This window comes from Carcharodon carcharias, chromosome 1 (genome assembly GCF_017639515.1).
Source record: "Carcharodon carcharias isolate sCarCar2 chromosome 1, sCarCar2.pri, whole genome shotgun sequence".
NCBI lineage: Eukaryota > Metazoa > Chordata > Chondrichthyes > Lamniformes > Lamnidae > Carcharodon > Carcharodon carcharias.
Genome location: NC_054467.1, coordinates 235,136,303 through 235,160,567, shown reverse-complemented (window position 1 = coordinate 235,160,567; position 24,265 = coordinate 235,136,303). Strand labels below are relative to the sequence as shown.

The window sequence follows — 24,265 nt, the reverse complement described above, 5'->3', positions numbered from 1 at the left end:
CTTTGTGCTATCTGTAGGGATGAATAAGAAAGTGACTAACTGAATAACTTGGCATGATCAGAAAGCACTATGGTTTCCTTGGTGTGGGAGTTGTGGTGAATGTAGACAGGCAAGAGACAATCTGAAAGCCAGAAATACTTCCTATGCAAAGATGGACCACTTAAGCAAGTTAACACAGCTGGTGTAATAATTAACTGTATGTAAACAATAGACTCAGATGAAATGGTGTCATGTGAATTACATTTAAAATTTTTGAGATGTGAGTTGCCATTGATACAGATTGGAGAAAGTGCCGACAAAATACAATTAGGAGATATTTCCTTGAGCAATACCAGTTTGAAAAGGGAGTTTAACAGCAGGGCACAGACCTTGTGAAATACAGATAAGAAAGCGCTGATTCCCAAGGGTCAGTTTAACCGCTAGTTTGTGGAATGTTTGGAGAACAGTTAACAGATGGAACCGCAATGCATGTTCGAGGGGGAGGTAATTGTCTGCATGATTTTGACCCAACAGCTCTGAAGGAATGACTATATAGTTCCAAGTCAGTGGCAGCAGTGCATACCATTTACAAAATGCAGTGCAGCAACTCACCAAGGCACCTTTCCAACCTGGGATCTCTACCACCAAGAAGTACAATGGCATCAGAGGCATGGAAACACCACCACCTGTAAGTTCCGTTTCAAGCCAAACACCATCCTGACTTGGAATTTTATCGCCATTCATTCCTTCACCGCTGTTGGGTCAAAACCCTGGAACTCCCTTCCTAATAACATTGTAGCTGGAGCTACAATAGATGGACTGTAGTGGCTCAAGAAGGTGCCTCATCACCACCTTCTCAAAGGCAATTAGGGAGGAGCAGCAAAGGCTGGCTCACTTTCCATGATAGAATTAAATAAAAATGCTGGCTTCCAATTATAGATTATATACCGACCACTGAAAATTGTTGTCACCTCATAAACCTGAGCAGTTTTACAAGAACAGCAATGTGGCCATTATAAGTAGACTCAATATTTTCTGATCAGGAAGGTGAAAGTCAGCCACAATTCGAGGTCTTGATTGATATCCAGAAGTTCCTATTGGAAGGTGCACTTGTGTATTTGTGGAGTGAAGATAGGAAACCTTATGACAATTGCTGTCTAGATTCACACATTAGGAAAAGTCACTTAACTGTATTTACTACTTTTGAGGCCAGTGACATCATTGCATGGGTGTGAATTCTCCGAGGTAGGGATAAGAAAAAGTTGATAACAGGAACAGAAGTAAATCTGACACATGGATGTGAATGTAAGTTTCTGTTAATAACTGTATTGTCACTTACTAAGTATGTGAGAGAACATGCTTTATTGATATCTCCTTGATTGGAGGCGGGGTGGTCAATAGACATAACAATTTTGAATTTTGGCTAGCGGATTAAATTGAGACACTGTCATTTAGTAGTCATGCGTGGAAAGGCAAAATTTGCTGTAAGACTTAATTTGGACTGGAATTCGCACTGCAACTCTAGTGTTAGTCTGAAGCAGAGTTGCTTTGTATATTGTCAGTGTAACCTGAACCCAGAGCCAGACTCCTGACTTGACACTAGAAATGGAGTGACACTCTTTTTGGAAAAGTTTCACCCTGCTTTGATAAAAACAAAAAACTGCGGGTGCTGAAAATCCAAAACAAAAACAGAATTACCTGGAAAAACTCAGCAGGTCTGGCAGCTCGAAACATCAACTCTTTTCTTCTCCGCCAATGCTGCCAGACCTGCTGAGTTTTTCCAGGTAATTCTGTTTTTGTCACCCTACTTTGAATTTGGTTTGGACCCTAACAACTGATTTATAGATAGCTGTTTAATGCAATGCAAAGCTAAAATGGCTTTCCACTAATGCTAACTTTGTAGTGTTAATTCACCATTAAGGATCCTGTATGAATTTTAATTACAAAGGAATATTTCAGAATTTACTTCTTCTAAAATAGAAACCTCTTCTAAATCCATTGTGCTGTTTATATTGTATGTGGTCAGTATCTGTGTTTTTCTGTTTAACATAAACATAGCAATGGGTGACATGATTTCTATTAAACTTGAATGCTACAAAATATTTCACAATATTGGAACTTGAGTGAAGAGTACAACCCCTTGTAGCAGTTCCACTATTGTGAGATTATGGTGGTCTGTTTACTCTCTTGCCTTTACTTTATATCCCTTGATCTCCTTATCTAACAAAGATATTCAATCTTAGTCTTGATAAGTTCAGTTGATCCAGCATCCATAACCTTTACGGAATTCAAGATTTGAACTAAACTTTGTGTGAAAGACTGTCCCAGTTTTATTCCTAAATGACCGAGCTCTAATTTGACTTACCAACCCCTTTGGTTTGGATTCCCTTTCCAAAGGAAATGGTTTCTCTGCATCCATCCTATCGCAATCTGACATATTGAAGAACTTTTATTAGATCACCCCTCAACCTTCTAAACTGATGGAAATGCAAACCAATTTTCTGCATCACGTAACACAGGAATTGCTAGATGTAAGATGAACAAGGTCTATCTAGTTCACCTTCCACCCCACTGGCTGTAGCACAACAATAATGGAGTGACTGACTAATTTAACCCTCTTAAGCCTATCTATCTTTCCAGTGAATCTATACCACCTCTAAGACCAGTAAATCTTTCATGACGTTTGGTGCCCCAAATTAAATGCTGTACTCCCAAGTGAGTCTGACCTAAGCTCTGCACTACTGAAGCATCAGTTTTCTCGCTTTCGTATTCCATTTGCAGTTATGACAAAAAGCAGAGACTGAGGAAGGGAGATCTCAGGCCAACATGCATGCTGTCACTTAGTTTCAAAGTGGAGTCATCCTCTGTTGGCACATCCTTTGCCAATGACCAGTAAAAGTGAGGACCCAGATCAAATAGTTGAATGAGTCTTGTATCTGTGCCATTCAACTTGGATGTGTCCCACATCAAGGACAACAAGCAAACTGTCCAAGTTGGTACTATTATCACTTGAAGACAAACGTCCATCAAATAGCTCAAATGGCATCTCTGGAGGTGTTATTTGGAGGTTGATTATATGAATATAAGCTCGTATATCCGTTATTTGGTGCTGCCATTATTGGTTTGTAGAGTTTACCTTGAACTGGTGCAGTCATGCTGAGGTCAGGATGGTGGTAGTCCACTTGCAGGTTATGGTAAATTGTGTGGTTGACCCTGTTGTACAGGATTTCTTCCAACCTGTCTCAAGCAAAGGCTGAAACACTTGATGGTCATTAGGTGACTAACCATCAAGTGACATTCCTCTTTGGGATGGGATAGGTTAGCAGTATCTCTTGGCTTCAGGATGACATGACCTGTTCTGAGATTGGTCAGGAGTAGAACCATGAGTGAAATTGGTAATCCAGTTCTTGTGCCAAGCTGATTGGCGTTACTTCAGGATGCTTTTGCTTGTTGATCAACCAACATAGCTCATTGCTGAGTTCTGAGGGCAGTGATCTGTCATTAGTGTTGGGATTCCCTTTGTCAAGTCCAGATAACCCCTTAGCCTATGCTTTAACTGGCAGTTAGGATCTCAGTGGCTGGAAAATAATCTTTCATGTACCCTAAGCTAATATATTGTGTGGCTTTAGCTGGTTAGACTCCAGCAGTATCCTTTTTTTTTTTCATTCATTCATTCATGGGATGTGGGCTTTGTTGGCTGGGCCAGCATTTATTGCCCATCCCTAGTTGCCCTTGAGAAGGTGGTGGTGAGCTGCCTTCTAAAACTGCTGCAGACCTTGTAGTGTAGGTACACCCACAGTGCTGTTATGAAGGGAGTTCCAGGATTTTAACTCTGCAACAGTGAAGGAGCAGCAATATATTTGCAAGTCAGGATTGTGGGTGACTTGGAGGGGAACTTCCACATGGTGGTGTTCCCACTATCTGCTTGTCCTTCTAGATGGTAGTGATCGTGGGTTTAGAAGCGCTGTCCAAGGAGCCTTGGTGAACTCCTGCAGTGCATCCTGTAGATGATACACTCTGATCCTACTGTGCATCAATGGAGGAGGGAGTGAATGTTTGTGGATGTGGTGCCAATCAAGTGGGCTTTTTTAATAAAATAAAAGCAAAAAACTGCGGATGCTGGAAATCCAAAACAAAAACAAAAGTACCTGGAAAAACTCAGCAGGTCTGGCAGCATCTGTGGAGAGCAGCACAGTTAACGTTTCGAGTCCGAATGACCCTTCAACAGAACTGTTCTGTTGAAGGGTCATTCAGACTCGAAACGTTAACTGTGCTGCTCTCTGCAGATGTTGCCAGACCTGAGTTTTTCCAGGTATTTTTGTTTTTGAAGTGGGCTTCTTTGTCCTGATGGTATCAAGTGGGGAGTATTCCATCACACTCCTGACTTGTGCCTTGTAGATGGTGGACAAGTTTTGGGGAGTCAGTAGATGAGCTACTCATTGCATGATTCCTAGTCTCTGACCTGCTCTTGTAGCCATGATATTTACATGGCCAGTCCAGTTTCTGGTCAATGGTAATCCCCAGGATGTTGATAGTGGGGGATCGGTGATGGTAATGCCATTGAATGTCATGGGGTGATGGTTAGGTTCTCTCTTATTGGAGATGTTCATTGCCTGACACTTGTGTGGCATGAATGTTACTTCCCGCTTGTCAGTCTAGGCCTGGATATTGTTCTGGTCTTGCTGCATTTGGACATGGACTGCTTTAGTATCTGAGGAGTTACGAATGGTGCTGAACTTTGTGCAATCATCAGTGAATATCCCCACTTCTGACCCTTACGATGGAAGGAAGGTCATTGATGAAGCAGTTGAAGATGGTTGGGCTGAGGACACTACCCTGAGGACATCCTGCAGTAATGTCCTGGAGCTGAGATGACTGACGTCCAACAATCACAACCATCTCCCTTTGTGCTAGGTATGACGCCAAACAGTGGAGAGTTTTCCTCCTGATTCCCATTGACTCCAGTTTTGCTAGGGTTCCTTGATGCCACACTCGGTCAAATGCAGCCTTGATGTCAAGGACAGTTGCTCTCACCTGACTTCGGGAGTTCAGCTCTTTTGTCCATGTTTGATCCAAAGCTGTAACGAGGTCAGGAGCTGAGTGGCTCTGGTGGAACCCAAACTGGGTGTCACTGAGCAGGTTATTGCTAAGGCAAGTGCCACTTGATAGCACTGTTGATGACCCCTACCATTACTTTTCTGATGATTTAGAGTAGACTGATGGGGCGGTAACTGGCCGGGTTGGATTTGTCCTGCTTTTTGTGTACAGGACATATCTTGGCAATTTTCCACATTGCCATGTAGATTCAAGTATTATAGCTGTACTGGGACAGTTTGGCTTGGGGCGCAGCAAGTTCTGGAGCACAAGTCTTCAGTAATATTGCTGGAATATTGTCAGGGCCCATGGCCATGCAGTATTCAGTGCCTTCAGCTGTTCCTTGATATCATGTGGAGTGAATCGAATTGGCTGGAGACTGGCATCTGTGATGCTGGGGACCTCCGGAGGATGCCGAGATGCATCATCTACTCGGCACTTCTGGCTGAAGATTGTAGCAAATGCTTCAGCCTAATCTTTTGCACTGATGTGCTGGGCTCCCCCATCATTGAGGATGGGGATGTCTGTGGAGCCTCGTCCTCCAGTGAGTTGTTTAATTATCATCCACCATTTATGACAGGATGTGGCAGGACTGCAGAGCTTAGATCTAATCTGTTGGTTGTGGGATTTTTTAGCTTTGTCTGTCTCTTGTTGCTTATGCTGTTTGGCACACAAGTAGCCCTGTGTTATAGCTTCACCAAGTTGACACCTCATTTTTAGGTATGCCTGGTGCCGCTCCTGGCATGCTCTCCTGTGCTCTTCATTGAAATAGGGTTGATCCCCTGGCTTGATGTTAATGGCAGACTAGGGATATGTTGGGCCATGAGGTTACAGATTGTGTTCGAGTACAATTCTTCTGCTGCTGATGGCCCACAGCGCCTCATGGATTCCAGCCTTGAGTTGCTAGATCTGTTCGAAACCTATCCCATTTAGCACAGTGGTAGTGCCACACAACATGATGGAGATTATCCTCAATGTGAAGCTTGGACTTCATCCCCACAACAACTGTGCGGTGTTCACTTCTACCAATTCTGTCATGGATGGATGTATCTGGGGCAGGCAGTTTGGTGAGAATGAGGTCAAGTATGTTTTTCCCTCTTGTTGGTTCCCTCACCACTTGCGGCAGACCCAGTCTAGCAGCTGTGTCCTTTAGGACTTGGCCAGCTCGGTCAGTGGTGGTGCTACTGAGTCACTCTTGGTGATGGACATTGAAGTCCCCTACCTAAAGTACATTCTGCACCCTTGCCACCCTCAGTGCTTCCTCCAAGTGGTTTTCAACATGGAGGAGCACTGATTCATCAGCTGAGGGAGGGCAGTACATGGTATTCAGCAGGTTTCCTTGCCCGTATTTGACCTGATGCCATGAGACATCATGGGGAATAGGAGGGTGGGATTTTTAAACCTTGACCAAACTGTGTCTAGGGTTAGGCAAGTGAGGTGTGTAAGCCTTCTTAAAGCAGTTTTCACATTTACCAGGTACAGTTTTGGAGTGGTCATGTTACCAATTGGACTAATAATCTAGAGAACGTGGTTTCAGATGTAACTGGATGGGTTTGTGGAACTGAATTCAATTTAAAAGAAAAAAATAAATAAAAATAGGCACCAGTAAAAGTCACGAGGAAAAACTCAATCATTTTGGGAAAGAAGCTTGCCACCACCTTCTCAAGGGTATTTAGAGTTGGAGAATAAATACTGGGCTTGCCCACATCCCAAGAATGAACAGAAAATGCGTTCTGAGAATTCTTTTCATACTTAGTGGGTATTGCAGTTGAAGTTTTGCAGCTTCATTGGAGAATTCATTGGAAAATTCTTGTGGTCACTTGCTGGTGTAAATGATGAAAATTGGCTTTGGATGGATATTCATTTATGCATAGATTTTAGAGTGCATTGTTCTGCTTAGTTTCAGTTAACATTCTACTTTTTTTTTAATATTTATATATCATATCTTTCAAATTAGTTAGGAAAAATATGTACATTATTAAAAATGGCTTCATTACTGATATGAAAGTTTAGTGTGTGTTCTCATTTACGCTGTAACAGTTTGTCTGAGTGACTGCTTCTAGTGGTGCTGTTGTCAACTCGTATTAATTCTTCCCACCCTTTTCTTGCAGAGGTGTCTGATCTAGGTGAGTCTGGCTAGTTTGTTGTATATATACTCTTTATTAACCCACTGCATTTTAAGTACTTTTATTAGGCTGTGAGATCCTTGCATACTTAAGGACTCTCAGCAAAATGAGGGACTTTTGAATCCTTGTCACTGTAATTCAGGAAGTATTGTGGTCCTCCTTTTCTCCCAATCCAACTAGATTCAAGGAAACTCCAAGGAAAAACAGAGAATTTACAGAAAATGTAAAACGTGAAAAAAAGAACCGGTGCATGGAAAGTGTTGAAATATTTGTGTGCATTAAGTTGAAAGAGGCTGCAAAAGTATTTTGGATGTATTTACATTCTTTTTTATTCTAACTTGCACTGCTTCTATAATTTGTAAAGAAAGTGCTGTTTATTGTGAAACAGTGGTACACTGGATCCCACCTTTTTGAAGCCCAGAAAAATAGTCAATGTGTCTAAGTATCTGTGGTTTTTACATGAATTAGCAGCTTTTGACGCTGCCACTGACAGCAAAATTGGGGAACAATGCATTATTGTTGAAAGTTTTGCTGAGAGTCAATTAGAAAATAGGAGCAGGAGTAGGTCATTTGGCCCTTTGAGCCTGGTCTGCCATTCAATATGATCATGGCTGATCCTCTATCGTGACACCATACTCCTGCTCTCTCCTCATACCCCTTGACACCTTTAGATTCCAGAAATCTATCTATTTCTTTCTTAAATATGTTCATTGACTTGGCTTCTCCAGCCCTCTGTGGTAGAGAATTCCATAGGCTCACCACCCTCTGAGTGAAGAAGTTTCTCCTCATCTCAGTCCTAAATGGCCTATCCCATATCCTGGGACTGTGACCCCTTGTTCTAGAATCGCAGCCGGAAGAAACATTATTCCTGCATCCAGTCTGTATGGCCCTCTCAGAATTTTAAACATTTCAATGAGATCCCCTCTCATTCTTCTCAACAGGCCTAGTCGACCCAATCTCTCCTCAGACAACAATCCTGCCATCGCAGGAATTAATCTGGTAAATCTTCCCTGCATTCCCTCTCTGGCAAGTATATCCTTTTAGGTAAGGAGACCAAAACTGCACACAATACTCCAGGTGTGGTCTCACCAAAGCCCTGAACAGCTGCAGTAAGACATCCTTGCTCCTGTACTCAAGTGCTTTTGCAATGAAGGCCAACATACCATTTGCTTGCTTAACTGCTTGTGCAGTTGCATGCTTGCATTGACTGGTGTACAAGGACACCCAGGTCCCTTTGTACATCAACATTTCCCAATCTATCACAATTTAAATAATACTCTGCCATTCTATTTTTCCTACCAAGTGGATAACTTCACACATACCCACATTATACTGCATCTGCCATGTATTTGTTCACTCACTCAACTTGTCTAAGTCACCTTGAAGCCTCTTCACATCCTCCTCACCGCTCACATTCCCAACAAGATTTGTGTCGTCAGCAAACCTGGAAATATTATACCTGGTTCCCTCATCCAAATCATTGATTATATAGTGAATAGCAGGGACCCAAGTCACCACCTACCACTTCGAAAAAGACCCATTTAATCCTACTCTGTTTCCTGTGCCAACCAATTCTCAATTCATGTCAATATCTTATCCCCAATTCCATGTGCTTTAATTTTGCATACTAACCTCTCTTATGTAGGACTTTATCGGAAGCTTTCTGAAAATCCAAATACACCACATCCACTGGTTCTCCCTTATCTATTTTGTAAGTTAAATCCTCAAAAAAACTCCAATAGATTTGTCAAACATGATTTCCTTTTCATAAATCCATGCTGACTTTGTCTAATCCCCTTGATATTTCTAAGTGTCCTGTTATCGCACTGTTTATAATAGACTCTAGCATTTGCCTTCCTATTGATGGTATGTTAAATGATCTGTAATTCTCAGTTTTCTCCCTCCCTCCTTTTTTAAATAGTGGGGTTATATTTGCCACCCTCCAATTTGCCCAGATTGTTCCAGAATCAACTGAATTTTGGAAAATGACAACCAATGCATCCATTATTTCCATTGCCACCACCTTCAGTACCCTGGGATGTAGATTTTTCAGGCCCTGGGGATTTATCAGCTTTCAGTTCTGTTAGTTTCTCCAACACAATTTTTTTCGTAATACTAATTTCCTTCAATTCCTTCTTCTCACTAGACCCTTGGTTCCCTACTATTTCTGGGAGATTATTTGTGTCTTCCTCCGTGAAAACGGAACTAAAATAGTTGTTTATTTGCTGTGCCATTTCCTTGATCTGTACTATAAATTCTCCCATTTCAGGCTGTAAGGGACCTACATTTGTCTTCACTAATATTTTTCTTTTTACATACTTATAGAAGCTTTTATGTTCCTTGCAAGTTTACTCTCATACTCTATTTTTCCCCTCTTAATCAATCTCTTGGTCCTTCTTTGCTGAATTTGCCCAATCCTCAGGCTTGCAACTTTTTCTAGCAACTTTGGATCTAAAACTACCCTTAATTTCTTTTGTTAGCCATGATTGGGCCGCTTTTCCTGTTGTTTTTGTGCCAGAAAGGAATGTATAACTATTGCAATGCATACATTCGTCCCTTTAAATATTAGCCATTGTCTATCCACCACCATGCCTTTTAATGAAATTTTCCGATCCATCTTAGCCAACTCATGCCTTATACCTTCAGTTTTCTTTGTTTATATTTCAGATCCTAGTTTCAGATTGGACCACTTCACTTTCCATCTTAATGGAGAATTCTATCATGTTATGGTCACTGTTCCCTTAAGAACCCCACACAACAGGATTATTAATTAACACCTTCTCATTGCACAACACCAAATCCAGGATAGCCTGTTACCTAGCTGGCTCCTTGACATACCGGTCTAAAAAATCATCTAGTACAAGTTCCAGGAATTCATCTGCCACAGTATTATTGCTAATCTGGTTTGCTCAGTCTATATGTAGACTAAAGTCACCCATGATTACTGTAGCACCCTTGTTACAGGCATCTCTAATTTCTTTTTAATGCCGTCCCCTACCTTATCACTACTGTTTGGAGGCATATAGACAACTCCCATTAATATTTTCCACCCCTTGTTGCTTCTTAGCTCTGCCCAGACTCTTCTATATCTAGATTTTCTGAGCCAATATCCTCTTTCACTATTGCACTGCTTTCATCCTTAACTAACAATGCCTCACCACCTCCTTTTCTTTCTTACCTCTCCTTCCTAAATAGAGTACCCTTGGATATTCAGTTCCTAGTCTTCGTCTCCCTGCAACCATGTCTCCGTAATCGCAATCATATCGTACCCGTTTAGACCTATTTGTGCTGTTAATTTGTCTACCTTTATTGCAAATGTTCCATGCATTCAGATACAGTGCCTTTAGACTTCTTAACACATTTTTGCACATTTTTTTTGTTCTATGGCCCTATTTGCTGTTAGCCCTTGTTTCCTCTGCCTTCTGCTTTTGCTTTCTACTTTTCTGTGTTTCATTCCTATCTTTGTTTCCCTCTCTCTTGTGTCTCCTCACACAGGTTCCCACCCCCCCGCCACTCTAGTTTAAACTGCAACAACCTACCCCCCCACTTCCCCTCCCCACCACCCACAGTACTAGTGAATACCCCTGTGAGGATATTGGTCCCTGTCCTGTTGGGGTGCAACCTGTCCAGCTTGTACAGGTCCCATCTTCCCCAGAGTTGCCTCCAGGAATCTAAATCCCTCCCCCCTATACCATCTGTCCAGCCACAAATTCATCTGGTCTGTTCTCCAGTTCTGATTCACTGGCATGTGGCACTGGGAGTAATCCTGAGATTACTTCCTTTGAGATCCTGCTTTTTAATTGATTTCCTAGCTCCCTATGTTCTGCTTTCAGGACCTCATCCCTCTTTACCTATGTCATTGGTACCAAAATGGATGACGACCTCTGGCTGTTCAACCTCCCCCTTCAGAATTTCCTGCAGCTGCTTAGTGACATCCTTGACCCTGGCACCAGGGAGGCAACATGCCATCCTGGTGTTACGACTACGGCCACAAAAACGTCTATCAGTTCCCCTTACGATAGAATCCCCTATCACTATTGCTCTCCCACTCTTTTTTTTCTCCCCACCCTGTGCAGCTGAGATGCTCGTGGTGCCACAGACATGGCTCTTGCTGCACTCCCCTGAGAAACCATCTCCCCCAGCAGTATCCAAAACAGAAAATCTGTTAGGGAGGGAGATGGTGTCCGGGAACTCCTGTGCTACCTGCCTAGTGCTTTTACTCTGTTTGGCAGTTACCCATTCCCATTCTGCCTGTGCGCCCTTTACCTGCAGTGTGACCACCTCACGGTACGTGCTGTTCACAAAGATCTCATCCTTGTGGATGCTCCACAGTGACTCAAGCTGCAGCTCCAGCTCCGAAATGTAGATTTCACGTAGCTGCAGCTGGAGACACTTCATGCACACATGGACACCTGGGACACTGGAAGTGTCCCTGACTTCCAACATCATTCAAGAGGCCGAGCTGTCCTGTTATGACTTGCCCTTAAATTACTCGCTTTACTTTTATTTCCTCGAGTTTAGAGAATATTAAGGACAGAATAAATACTCACCAGGTCCTACTTACCAAGGCTGCTGCTCTTTCTTCTGAGGAAAGGTAGGAAATGAAAGGATCACCTCCTTCCCTCTTCAGCAAACTCCCTCTCTCACCAAACTCCAACTTAAACACTTCAGTGCGGGCAAAAAGCCGCACTCCAGTGCGGGCAAATATTGAAGCAGCTTTGAATACTGGAATCTGGTTACACTACTTAAACGCTGTCTTGATTGCTGGGTTGGAGTTCTTGCATCCAGAGTTACAGTGACATGCATTGTTTCACGGTATTTTATATTTCTATTCCACACTACATGGTGAAGTTACTTTCCTTAGCATACCATTGTACTTGGTAAGATTGCAACCAAAATGATGTATAGTTTTACAGTACCTGTTAACTAGACAGATGAGCTACCAGAATTTCAAATGCAAAATACTGCAGATGCTGGAAATATGAAACCAAAAAAATTTATAAAGCTGGAAATATTTAGCAGTTCAGACAGCATCCATGGAGAGAAATAGAGTTAACATTTCAGCTGGGGGTGGATGGGGGTGGGGGGATAATGGGCCAGTGTGTGTGCTGATGATGGAGTCAGGCCCGCCATCATTGGAGGCAGCCACAGAGGCTGCTGGGTGTTGAGGCGGGCTAGTTGAAAGGCCCTCCTCAGTTCTCTGGGACTTTGTCCCAGTAATGTTGTTAGACATTAAGCCCTCTAGCCCTTGCTCTCACACCCTCCTCACCACCCCCCACCCAATCATCATGCCTTATCCATGTCAACTCATGCCCTTCACCCACCCTAGTTTTCCTTCATACAATCCGTGCCAACTTGCAGCACTTCCATGACAATTCACCCAGTGTGCACTCTGGACAGAGCCAATGAACCCTATAGGAACAATGGACTGGATTTTAAGGCTGCATGTGTTTTCAGCGGGGCATGCTGTCAGGTGGGTAGCCCACTGCCTCCCATCCACCCTCAACCCACTCCATAATGTGGAAGGATGACATTGGGAAAGGTGCCCATTAACCCGCCTGCCCATAGGCCTTTTGAGGGTCGTATGTGGTCAGCTATTGCTCACTTAAGGCCTTCAATTCACTTCCATTGCCATAATACACTGGGCAAGAGTGGGGAGGCCTTTTTCTTTAAACAAAGTTGGTGAAAAGGTGGGAAGGAAGGCGGGCACATCATTCAGGCGTGCCCTGTGTTTATCAGAGGCAGCCTTCCGCCCTCCTTGTGTCCCTCTACCTGGCCTCCAAATCCCATCCATCTCTCACTCCTCAGCCTCTCCTTCCCGAGGGTGTCTGAACCCTCCTTGCCCAAAAGGCCCTTGATTTACTTGGGTCTGATACCTATCCTTGATCACTGTGGGCCTCCTTGCCGTCCCAGCAGTGCTCACTACTGAGTTCTGGCATTGCTGGGGCTGCAAGAGCTACCAACCAATCAGATTGGCTGACAGCTCTTGAGAGTGGGACTTCTTCCACCTGAGGGCTGTTAAAACTGCAGGGTGACCTTATTCGGTTTGGAACTGACATTTTCTTCTGGGGAGCAAACAGTACAGCCCGCCCCCACCTCCGGAAACCTAGCGCAATGGCATGTGTGGAAAAATGTAAAAAGAGAAACAGCTATTCGTAAATTAAAGTCTCATTATGTATGCTTGGCTGAGAGCCCGACTTCTGTTAGTAGGGTTGTAGTAGCAGTTTTTTTAAGAAAGTTATGAATGTCTGATTTTTTTAAATGGCTGTTTAAAGACATGCCACTGTTACTGTGGGGTTCATTGGTTCTGTACAGTGTGTGTACTGGGTGAATGAGCATGGAAGTACAATGAGTTGGCATAGAGGATATGAGGGACCATTGAGGGCGGGTGGATGTGCAGGGGTTGGCATTGGCAAGACCTGTTCCCACAAGACCTGTTCCTCTGAGGGGCCACGAACCACGAGTCCTTGAGAAGCTGACCAGACTTCACGAAAATTGCAGAGGGGCTAAGAGATGCCTTTGCAATGGAGCCAGCCAGGTTGGGAATTTGTGCTAGCAAACATTAGGACGCTGGGAGTGGGAGCAGGAATCCTGGCATCATGTCCCATCCGCCTTTTTTTTAAACAGGTCCTCAGAACCTCCTCATCTCTGCTAAAATCCAGCACATTAACTCTGTTTTTCCCTACAGATGCTGCCTGACCTGCTGAGTATTTCCAGTATTTTCTGTTTTTGTATTAGAATTGCAGACTTTGGATCATGATCTTTACATCTGTTGTCCTGTGCAAGGGAAAGTAACTCTTTTTTGCTGATTGGCAAGTAATACATTTTCCGAAATCAAAGCTATCTTAACATGATTTCCAGAATGAATCTAATTCCTGTTTTTAATGTTTTAATTTGTTCCCTGTGACCTTTAACTATCATAAATGATTTGTGGATGCCTTTTCCTTTGTGTGGTGAATAATGAATGCATACCTGATTTCTGTTTTAAGAGTTGTTCATAATGCTGCAATTACCATTGGTTATTGCTAATCTAGTCAAGTTTATCATATGCTACTCCTATTTACCAACTTCAGTGGGGCAAGAACGGATCTGGGCCGAATAAATTGGAATCAAAGGTGGGCAGGAAAAATGGTACCTAAACGATGGGCTACCTTGATAAAAGAAACTATCCGGGCACAGTCAAGGCATACTCCTTTGAAGAGGAAGTGCGGGACAAACCAGTTCAGATCTCCTGGATGACAAAAGAGATTCGGCTTTAAGATGAAGGAAAAAAAGTATCCTTATATAAAACACAAGGAGCTATATTAGATCATATGGCCCATTGAGCCTGCTCCTTTATTCAGTACCATTTTGGCTGATCTTGGGCTTCAATTCAATTTTCCCACCCACTCCCTTAATTCCCTGAGAGACCAAAAACCTGTCTATCCCAGCCTTCAGTGTTTTCAGCGATTTAGAGCATCCACAACCCTTAAGTGTCAAGAATTCCAAAGATTCAAAACCCTTTGAGTGAAGTAATTTCTCTTCATCTCAGTGCTAAATGATCGGTCCCTCATTCTGACACACTGCCCCAGTGTTTTAGGTTCACCAACCAGTGGAAACGATCTCTCAGCGTCTACCCTATCAAGCCCCTTCAGGTCTCAGTGAGATCGCCTCTCATTCTTCTAAACTCCAAAGTATATACCCAAATTACTCAGCCTCTGATCATAGGACAACCCCCTCGTCCCACAAATTTAGTGAATCTTCACTGTACTCCAATGCAAGTTTATCTATTCTTAAATGTGGATACCAAAACTGCACACAGTATTCCAGATGTAGTCTCATCAAAACCCTGAGCAACTACAGCAAGGCTTCTTTATTGTTGTATTCCAATCTCCTTACAATAAAGGCCAACATGCCATTTGCCTTCATAATTGCTTGCTGCACCCGCGTTCTAATTTTCTGCTGTCCTTGTACAAGCACACCCAAGTCTCTTTGAAAATTAACATTTGCAAGTTTCATACTTTAAAAAAAAAATTCTGCTGTTCTATTCTTACAGTCAAAGTGAATAACTTCATACTTCCCTACATCATACTCCATTTGTCATCTTGTTGTCCACTCACTTGAGCTGTCTATATCTCTCTGCAGCTTCTCTGTGCCCCCCCCCCTCACAGCTTAGGTTTCCATCTAGCTTGGTTGATCAGCAAACTTAGATACATTGCTCTTTGTCTTTTCATCCAAGTCATTAATATAGGTGGTAAATAACTGAGGCAACAGCACTAGTCCTTGTGGCCCTCCACTGTTCACTGAGTGCCAACTTGAAAAAGCTTTGTTTATGCCCGCTCTCTGCTTTCTATTCTTACTAAAATATTATCCCCCCCCAACTCCATGAACCCTTATCTTGCCTATTAATCTTTTGTGTGGTACCTTATCAAAAGCTTTTTGGAAATCCAGGTATACTACATCTACTGGCTCCCCTTCATCTACCCTACTAGCTACAGCCTCAAAAAAACAAATTTTCAAATGGAAAATAGAAGGTTGAGAAGTGATGTGAAAAAGCAAATAAGAGAAGCAAAGAGGGAATATGAAAAGAGACTGGCAACTGACTGTGCAGACATGATGGGCCAAACTGCCTCTTTCTGTGCCATTAAGATTCTATGATTCTTGATAAAGAAAGGAATCCCAAAGTCTTCTGTAGGCATATAAATAGTGAAAGGGCAGTAAGAGGAGGAGTGTGGCTGATTAAGGTCCAAAAAGGTGATTCATGCATGGAGGCAGGGGACATAGCTGAGGTATTAAGTGAATACTTTGCATCTAACAACCAAGGAAGATGATGTTACCTAGGCCATGGTGAAGTAGGTAATTAATATACTAGAAAACTTTAAAATGGATACAGAAGTGGTATTAGATAGCCTGTTTGTACTTAGCTGATAAAACACCAGGACCGGATGAGATGCATCTGAGGATATGGAAGGAAGTGAGAGTGGAAAGTGCAGATGCACTGGCTATAATTTCCCAATTTTCTTAGACTCAGGGGTGGTGTCTTGGGACTGGAGAATTGCAAACATTACACACACGTTCAAAAAAGGGTGTAAAGATAAGCCCAGCAACTACAGGCCAGTCAGTTTAACTTTTCTGGTGGGGAAACTTATAGAAACAATCATTTGGGACAAAATTAATAGTCACGTGGACAAATTTGGGTTAATTAAGGAAAGCCAGCATGGATTTGTTAATGGAAAATTGCGTTTAACTAGCTGGAGTTTTTTTGAAGAGATCATAGAGAGGGTTCATAAGGGCAATGCTTTTGATGTTGTGTACATGGACTTCCAAAAGGCATTTGATACAGTGCTGCACAACAGACTTGTGAGCAAAGGTATGGCTCATGGAACAAAAGGGACAGTAGCAACGTGGATATGAAATTGGCTGAGTTACAGGTAACAGAGTAGTAGTTAATGGATGTTTTTTGGGTTGGAGGAGGGTTTGTAGTGGAGTTTCCCAGGGGTCAGTGTTGAAATCCTTGCTCTACCTGATATATATTAATGACATGGGCATATGAGAGAGTACAGAAAAGATTCCTAAGAATGGTTCCAGAGTGAGGAGCTTTTGTTACAGAGATTGGAGAAGTTGAGACTGTGTGCCATGGAAAAGAGAAGTCCAAGAGGAGATTTGATAGAGGAATTCAAGATCATGAGGGTAGAGTGGTGGAGGCTGGTTCTATCGAGGCATTCAAAAGGGAATAAGACTGTTATCTTAAAAGGAAGAATGTGCAGAATTATGTGAAGAAGGCAAAGGAATGGCATTGGGTAAATTGCTCATTCAGCGAGCTGGTGCAGGCACGATGGGCATGGCCTCCTGCACTGTAGCAATTCTGTGACTCTTGGCTGAAAATGTAGATTCACATGTCTTTGCAGAAGGCTTTCACAAAGGAAATATACAAGAGGCTTTCATGTCACAATAAATAAATACTCTTAATGTCCTTAGTACTTTTGAAAGAGTACTCTTAATGAAAATTAATTTTAAAATATCATAATCCTAGAAAACACTTGTGCAAAAGTTTTTCCCTTCCTCAATGTTACTGTATAAATTTTCCCAAGTATGTGAGCTGCTTAACTAAGCTTTGTGCAAATTCATATATAGCACTATGCATGTAAAATAACTGGCATGCAGTTGTGTAATTGCCATTTTAATTCCATGAAATGTTTTTATCTGTATTAAATTTTTTTGTAATTGAAAAAAAATTTATCCCAAATGAATGGTTCTTCTCCCAGAGTAAACTTGTTACATACTCTTTTTTTAATGGTATTTCCAAACTGTAGCTGGCCAGCTGAGCACCGATGACCTTAACTCATTGATTGCCCATGCCCATCGTCGCATTGACCAATTGAACAGAGAGTTGGCAGAACAACAAGTGCGGGAACAGCAGCACATTGACATGGCACTTGAGCATCAGAAACTGGAACATAAGAAAGCTTTGGAAACAGCAGTGACAAAAGCCCTGGAGCATTATCGATCAGAAATCCTTCTTGAAAGGGACAAAAAGGTAAGGCACAAGCCCAGTTCTGCATGGGCTTTATTAGCCAATATCTTGCAGACTCTATAAAGAATAGTTTCTTAGATTTTTAAAATACATTGCCAAGTATTTTAATGGTAAGGGCCTCAATAATTTAGAGGTTAGTGCTATCATGGCACACCAGCAGGGACCTGTTGCTGGCACATCCTGTTTTATATGGGAACTACAGGACACTTCCTGCACACCTGGTTTCCAGAAGAGCTGTCAGTTGCTCAAGCTTTTGCTTTGATGAGTGGCTGGAGTCATTTCAAGGACTCAGTTATGAGAAGAGGTGGAAAAGATAGGATTTCTCCTTCGAACAGAGAAGTTTAAGCGATGACTTAATAGAAGATTTCAAGATGAAAGGTTTTCATACAGTAGATAAAGAGAAATTATTTGCTCTGGTGAGTGGGTCAATAACTAGAGGTCATGATGCAAAACTATTAGCACAAAATCTAAAGGGGAGTTGAGGAGCAATTTCTTCACTGAATTGACAGGATCTGGAATGCTAATAATTTTAGAAAGGGACTTAGAAGAGAACTTGAAGGTGAGGAACCTATGGGGTATAAACAAAAGGTATGGAACTAACAAGACTGCTCTTTTAAAGAGCCAGACTGATTGGCCTTTTATGTGCTGTAAGCTCCTAAGATTTTATGTACAGATTATTATAAACACTAGTCAATTAATAACTATATATTAACCAGAACTTGTGCAATTAAAATTTGATAAGTTGCACAAATCTTAATTTCTCATGCTGTTTCCTAGTTCGTAGCTGAGGTGATGAGTGGTAAACTGCTTCAAAATTGACTCTACTGGCGTTTATGATCCTTTATGGTCTAAGGTTTTTCAGTTCTGGGAGAATTGATGGATTATTTCACAGCCATGGAGAGAGCAAAAAAAAGATGTATGTTGGCACATTATTATGTCAGCTAATGCAAAGTAACATTGACACTAGAATACTCAAGGATCAGACCCCATAGTGTCTGCAGAATATAGTTTTGTATCTAGTATTTAAAAACCTTTTGTGACTTGAGGATTTAAGCAATGTTCCAGCACCCATCCTGATCACGCTACTCTCCACATGATGTGATTCCTCATTTTATTGTTTTGTTTTGAAGGATTCTATCTTTTGCAAACAGATATTTGTAGGTAATAGCCTGGTTATGTGAAGTGTTTATTCAATGTAAAAAGTAGGGTGAAAGAGAAGCTGAAAAGAGACATAGTGGAGCACAAAAGGAGATTAGAAATTTTTAAATTAATATAAAAACACATTGGGATAATTCATATTGATAAATATTCTCACCATAAATTGAGAGGCTGAATAATGAATGAATGACTGGCTGGTTTTACTGTTTGATGATTTGGTCATGACTGCGTTGATTCAGGATTGGTATCGAGAAATAAGATTGGAGTGGATAAGCTCAAAACTCGAAGCAGAGGAAGATAAAGGAGAAGGCAAGGCAATGGCTTTGCTCTAGTTAACAACTGCAGAGTCATGGCAAAAATCACTGATATTTTATGAAAAGAATACCTGCCCTGCTGTAACCACATATTTTGTTAAGTAATGTTAGTATCAGCTGTGTTATAGGCTGCTCTATTTTCAAGTTGATGGAACTGAAATGAAGTCAAGAAATGTCAAAATGAAATCAATTGAGTACAGTTTTCTTTCAAATTCAGGCAGAAGAAGTACGAGAAGTAATGGAGGCCGAGATGCGAACTCAGCTACGCAGGCAAGCTGCTGCTCACACTGATCATCTGAGGGAGGTACTGAAGGTTCAGGAACAGGAATTCAAAGGAAAATATCAGGAGGTAAACTTTACACTGAATATTAAGCCACTTATGGCAAAATAAAATAATTAAACCTTCAAAGCCAGCCAAAGCTTGCTCTTCACATTATGCCTAATGGCTCCCAAATGGCTCTGAAGAAGAGTCATAAGGATTTGAAATGTTAGCTCTGATTTTTCTCTGCACAGATGCTGTTAGACCTGCTGAGTTTTTCCAGCATTTTTTGTTTTTGTTTCAGATTTCCAGCATCTGCAGCACTTTGCTTTTATCTTGCAATGAAGGGGCCTGATTTCCTGTGAAAAGTTCCTTAGTGCAGAATTTTATTAATTGGTTTAACTCAGCACTGAAAATGGAATGCTTAAAAACACTTCAGACTGTAATTTTGAGTAAGAAATGGCGTGTACAAGTACACATACATTTCTCACCTTTCACAATTACATCAAAGATTGTTAGTTATCTGAAAGACGCAATTCCACTGTGTGAAGAACATCACTGATTTTTTCCATTTCCGGTCAAGCCAATCAAGTAGCCTTAAGTAAAATTATTCGTTTTGGGCCAATTAGGGTTATTAAGGGCAGCTTAGTACATTTTTTTTTTATATGTAGTAAAGTTTTATACCGCTTGATTGCATTTTTTTAAATTTGCAGGAGTTGCAACAAAAGATATCTGAATATGAAATTGAATTCAGACGCTTGGCTCAGGAACAAGTGGACAATTTTACACTGGACATGAATGCAGCTTATTCCAGGTTGAAGGGTATTGAACAAGCAATGGAAAGTGAGTGATTGCTGGTCATTAGCAAGTATTTTGCCTAAAGTTTACAAAAACTTGGTGAGATGCATCCAGCGAGTATTCTTATCACATTTTTCTGACAATAATTGTGGATGAAGAGTCACTGAATTAATTCTTCCCTGACGATTTAGTTTTTAATACTTAATCCCCACACCCAACTTATATATTGGTGTGTGATATTTGTCAACAGGTTGCTGGAATTGGTCTCTGGGTAATGACATTATTGTCACTGCACGGTACATATTGTATTCTTGTTGAAAAAAGATAGCAAATCAAAATTGAAAGTTAAACCTTTTTAGGAGTGAAATCACAAAGCACATTTTCACATACAGTGTAGTGAAGTCTCTCCCCAAGATACTGTGAATTTTGGAGCAATTGAAACCTTTAAGACTGTGGTTGATAAGATTGTCATGTAGGCATGATTAATAAGGGTTTGGAGTTGAAGTACAGACGATCCAACAACAATAACGTTATATTTGTATATCTGCCTTTAATGTAATAAAATGTCCTAAGAGCAGAACAGGCTCAAAGGGTTTGATGGCGTACCCCTGTTCCTATGTTCCTATGATAGGGATGCTATTCTGGAAGATGAGTGACAGATCCTATAATTATGGGAGGGCATATTGTTAAAAATCAAAATATTCCAAATGCTGGAAAACTCGAATTAAAAACAGGAAGAGCTGAAAACATTCAGCAAGTTGGGGGGCACCTGGAAAAGATAGGGTTAACGATTCAGGCCAGTGTCCACATCAGATGAACTGATCCGAAGAAAAGGAGGCGGGAAGAAGAAATTGGTCTGTGATTTGGTGGAGGTCAGGAGATGACAAAAGGAGGCAATAATGAGAGAAATAAAAGTTATATCTGGGGATATGTAAATAGCTAAAGCAGGAGGGCAGAGGGTGAGACAATGTCCCAGTGATTTGGGAGTATGATGGAAGAAAAAGGCAAGTGACAACAGGAGATGGACTATGTTGCTGGTCATGGACTTATATGGAATGCCCATCCCATATTATAAGTAAAAAGCAAAAATAATGTTGGAGAGATAACATACACAGTTACAGATAGGTAAAGGTTTTCTAAATTTTTAATGGCAAGTTGGGGAAAGAGCTGAGTACATGGCAGCAACCTCCCATTCCTCTCCCAAGTCCTTTAGCATGTTCTCCACTCAAATCTGTTCCCATCTTTCCTGAACTCTGTTTGAATCCATCCAATCTGGTTTCTACCTCTGTCACAGTACTGAAACAGCTCCTATCAGTCACAAATGACACCCCATTTGACTGTGACAAGGTTGAACTTTCCTTTCTCCTTCTTGACCTGTCTACATCCTTTGACATAGTTGACCACACCATCCTCCCCCAACATCTCTCCACTGTTGTCCAGCTGGGTGAGACTGCTCTCATCTGGTTTTTGTCTATCTAATTGTAACCCCAGTGAATCACGTACAATGGCTTCCCTTCCTTGGCCCCTTCCTATTTCTCATCTACCTGCTGCTCCTCATCGACATCATCCAAAAGCACACCATTAATTTTCACATCTACGCTGATGACTCCCAGCTCTACCTCACTACCAGCTCTCTCAACTCCTTTACTATTGCTAAATTATCAGACTGCTTATCTCACATCCAGTACTGGATGAGCAGAAATTTCCTCCAGTTAAATGTTGGGAAGACTGAATCCATTGTTTTCAGTCCCCACTTCAAACTGTTTCCTGACTACCATCTCCATTCCTCTCCCTGGCAACAGTCTGAGATTATGCCAGTCTGCTTACAACCATGAGGTCACATTTGATCCTGAGATGAGCTTCTGATCTCATATTCATCCAATCGCTATGATGGCCTAACTTCACACCGCAACCCCCCCCCCCCATCTCAGTTCATCTGCTGTTGAAACTCTGATTCATTCTTTTGTTACCTCTAGACTTGACTATTCCAATGCACTTGTGGCTGGTCTCCCACATTCTACCATCTAAACTTGACATCATTCAAAACTCTGCTGCCCAAGTCTTAACTCACACCAAGTCCAGTTTACCCATCATCTTGTGCTCCCTGACCTACATTGACTTTGGGATGTTGATGTTTAAAATTCTCATTCTTGTTTTCAACTCCTTCCATGGCCTTATCCCTATCTCTGTAATCTCCTCCAACCCCACAGCCCACCGAGATATATGCCCTCCCCTAATCCTGGCCTCTTTTGTATCCCTGATTTTAATCACTCCACCATTAGTGATCATGCCTTTGGTTGCCTGGGCCTCAAGCTCTGAAATAGCCTCGCTACACCTCTCTGCTTCTCTACATTGCTTTCCTCCTTGTTATGACACAGCCAATGGTAAGTGCTGAGTTGCTCAAACCCCAGAGAGAAACTTTAAACAACTGTCACAACTAATTTTCAATTTGTATAAATTTCGAGATGTGTGCCTTGAATCCAGTAATAATAAGACCACCAAATCTTATAGATTTTTATGAAACTAAATTAAACATTTATTAATAAGAGAAATGATTTTAAATACATGCATAGATCTACAGATTACTACTATGATAACTTCTAAATCCCCTAATCAACCTAACTCCCAGTTACACCTTCACTAAGGTAACAGTAAGACACACAGATTTCAAAAGACCCAGGCAACGAATCATGATATCCTGAACAAATTGAATTCCAAGTGAGTTTTCTTAACTTTAGTACTTTGAGGATAGCCTCTTGAGGCATAGATGTTGAAGGCTTTTCACACACTTGTAATACTACCTCCTTATGTGGGTCAGTGTCATATCCTGTTTTATAATGCTCCTGTGAAGTACTTTGGTACGTTTCCTTGCATTCAGAGGTGCTATACAAGTATAAGTTGTTGTTGAATAGGAGTAAGCAATCCAGCCTGTCCCACCAATTTCTTATGTAATTGTGGCAACATATTTTCCATAGAAGCAGGAGTAGGTCATTTGAGCCTGCTCCGCCATTCAATATGATCATGGCTAATCCTCTTTCTCAACACCACACTCCACTCTCTCCCCATATCCCTTGACACCTTTAGAGTCTAGAAACCATTTATTTCCTCCTCAAATATATATCCAGCATACCATTTGCCACCTTAACTGCTTGCTGCAGCTGCAGGCTTGCTTTCAGTGATTGATGTACAAGGACACCAAGGTTCACAAAGACTCCTTTGACAGCACCTTCTAAACCCACGACCATTACCATCTAAAAGGACTAGGGCAGCAGAGAGACGGGAACACCATCACCTGGAAGTTCCCCTCCAAGTCACTCAACGTCCTGACTTGGAAATATGTCGCTGTTTCTTCACTGTCACTGGATCAAATTCCTGGAACTCCCTTCCTAACAGCACTACACCTCATGGACTGCAGCGGTTCAAGAAGGCAGTTCACCACCACCTTCTTAAGGGCAACTAGGGATGGGCAATAAATGCTGGCTTAGCCAGCAATGCCCATGTCCTGTGAATGAATTTATAAAAAAGGATCCTTTGTACATCAACATTTCCCAATCCATCACCATTTAAATAATACTTTGCCATTCTGTTTTTCCTACCAAAATGGATAACTTCACACTTATCCACATTATACTGCATCTGGCATGTATTTGCCCACTCACTCAATTAATCTAAATCACCTTGAAGCCTCTTAACATCCTCCTCATCACTCACATTCCCACCTAGTTTTGTGTCGTCAGCAAACTTGGAAATATTACATTTGGTTCCCTCATCCAAATTACTGATATATATTGTGAATAGCTGGGGCCCAAGCACTGATCCCTGCAGTACCCCACTAGTCACCATCTGCCATTCCGAAAAAGACCCGTTTATTCCTACTGTCTGGTTCCTGTCTGCTAACCAATTTTCAATCCATGCCAATATATTACTCTCAATCCCACGTGCTTTAAGTTTATAGACTAACCTCTTATGTGGACTTTATCAAAAGCTTTCTAAAAATCCAAATAAACCACATCCACTGGTTCTC

General features: G+C 41.6%; 1 protein-coding gene across 3 annotated transcripts in view; it reads left to right on the top strand.

The window, feature by feature from the left end:
* The window catches only part of immt (inner membrane protein, mitochondrial (mitofilin)), an 84,229-nt gene that overhangs the window by 58,689 nt on the left and 1,275 nt on the right, over positions 1–24,265 (top strand). For 2 of the 3 annotated variants that reach the window (XM_041184618.1, XM_041184600.1), the window contains 4 exons: positions 7,185–7,199; positions 17,492–17,715; positions 19,402–19,533; positions 20,157–20,286. In XM_041184618.1, coding sequence (XP_041040552.1) covers positions 7,185–7,199; positions 17,492–17,715; positions 19,402–19,533; positions 20,157–20,286 — 501 coding nt within the window. The remainder of the gene's footprint in view (positions 1–7,184; positions 7,200–17,491; positions 17,716–19,401; positions 19,534–20,156; positions 20,287–24,265) is intronic. The other variant, XM_041184609.1, reaches the window with a different exon arrangement.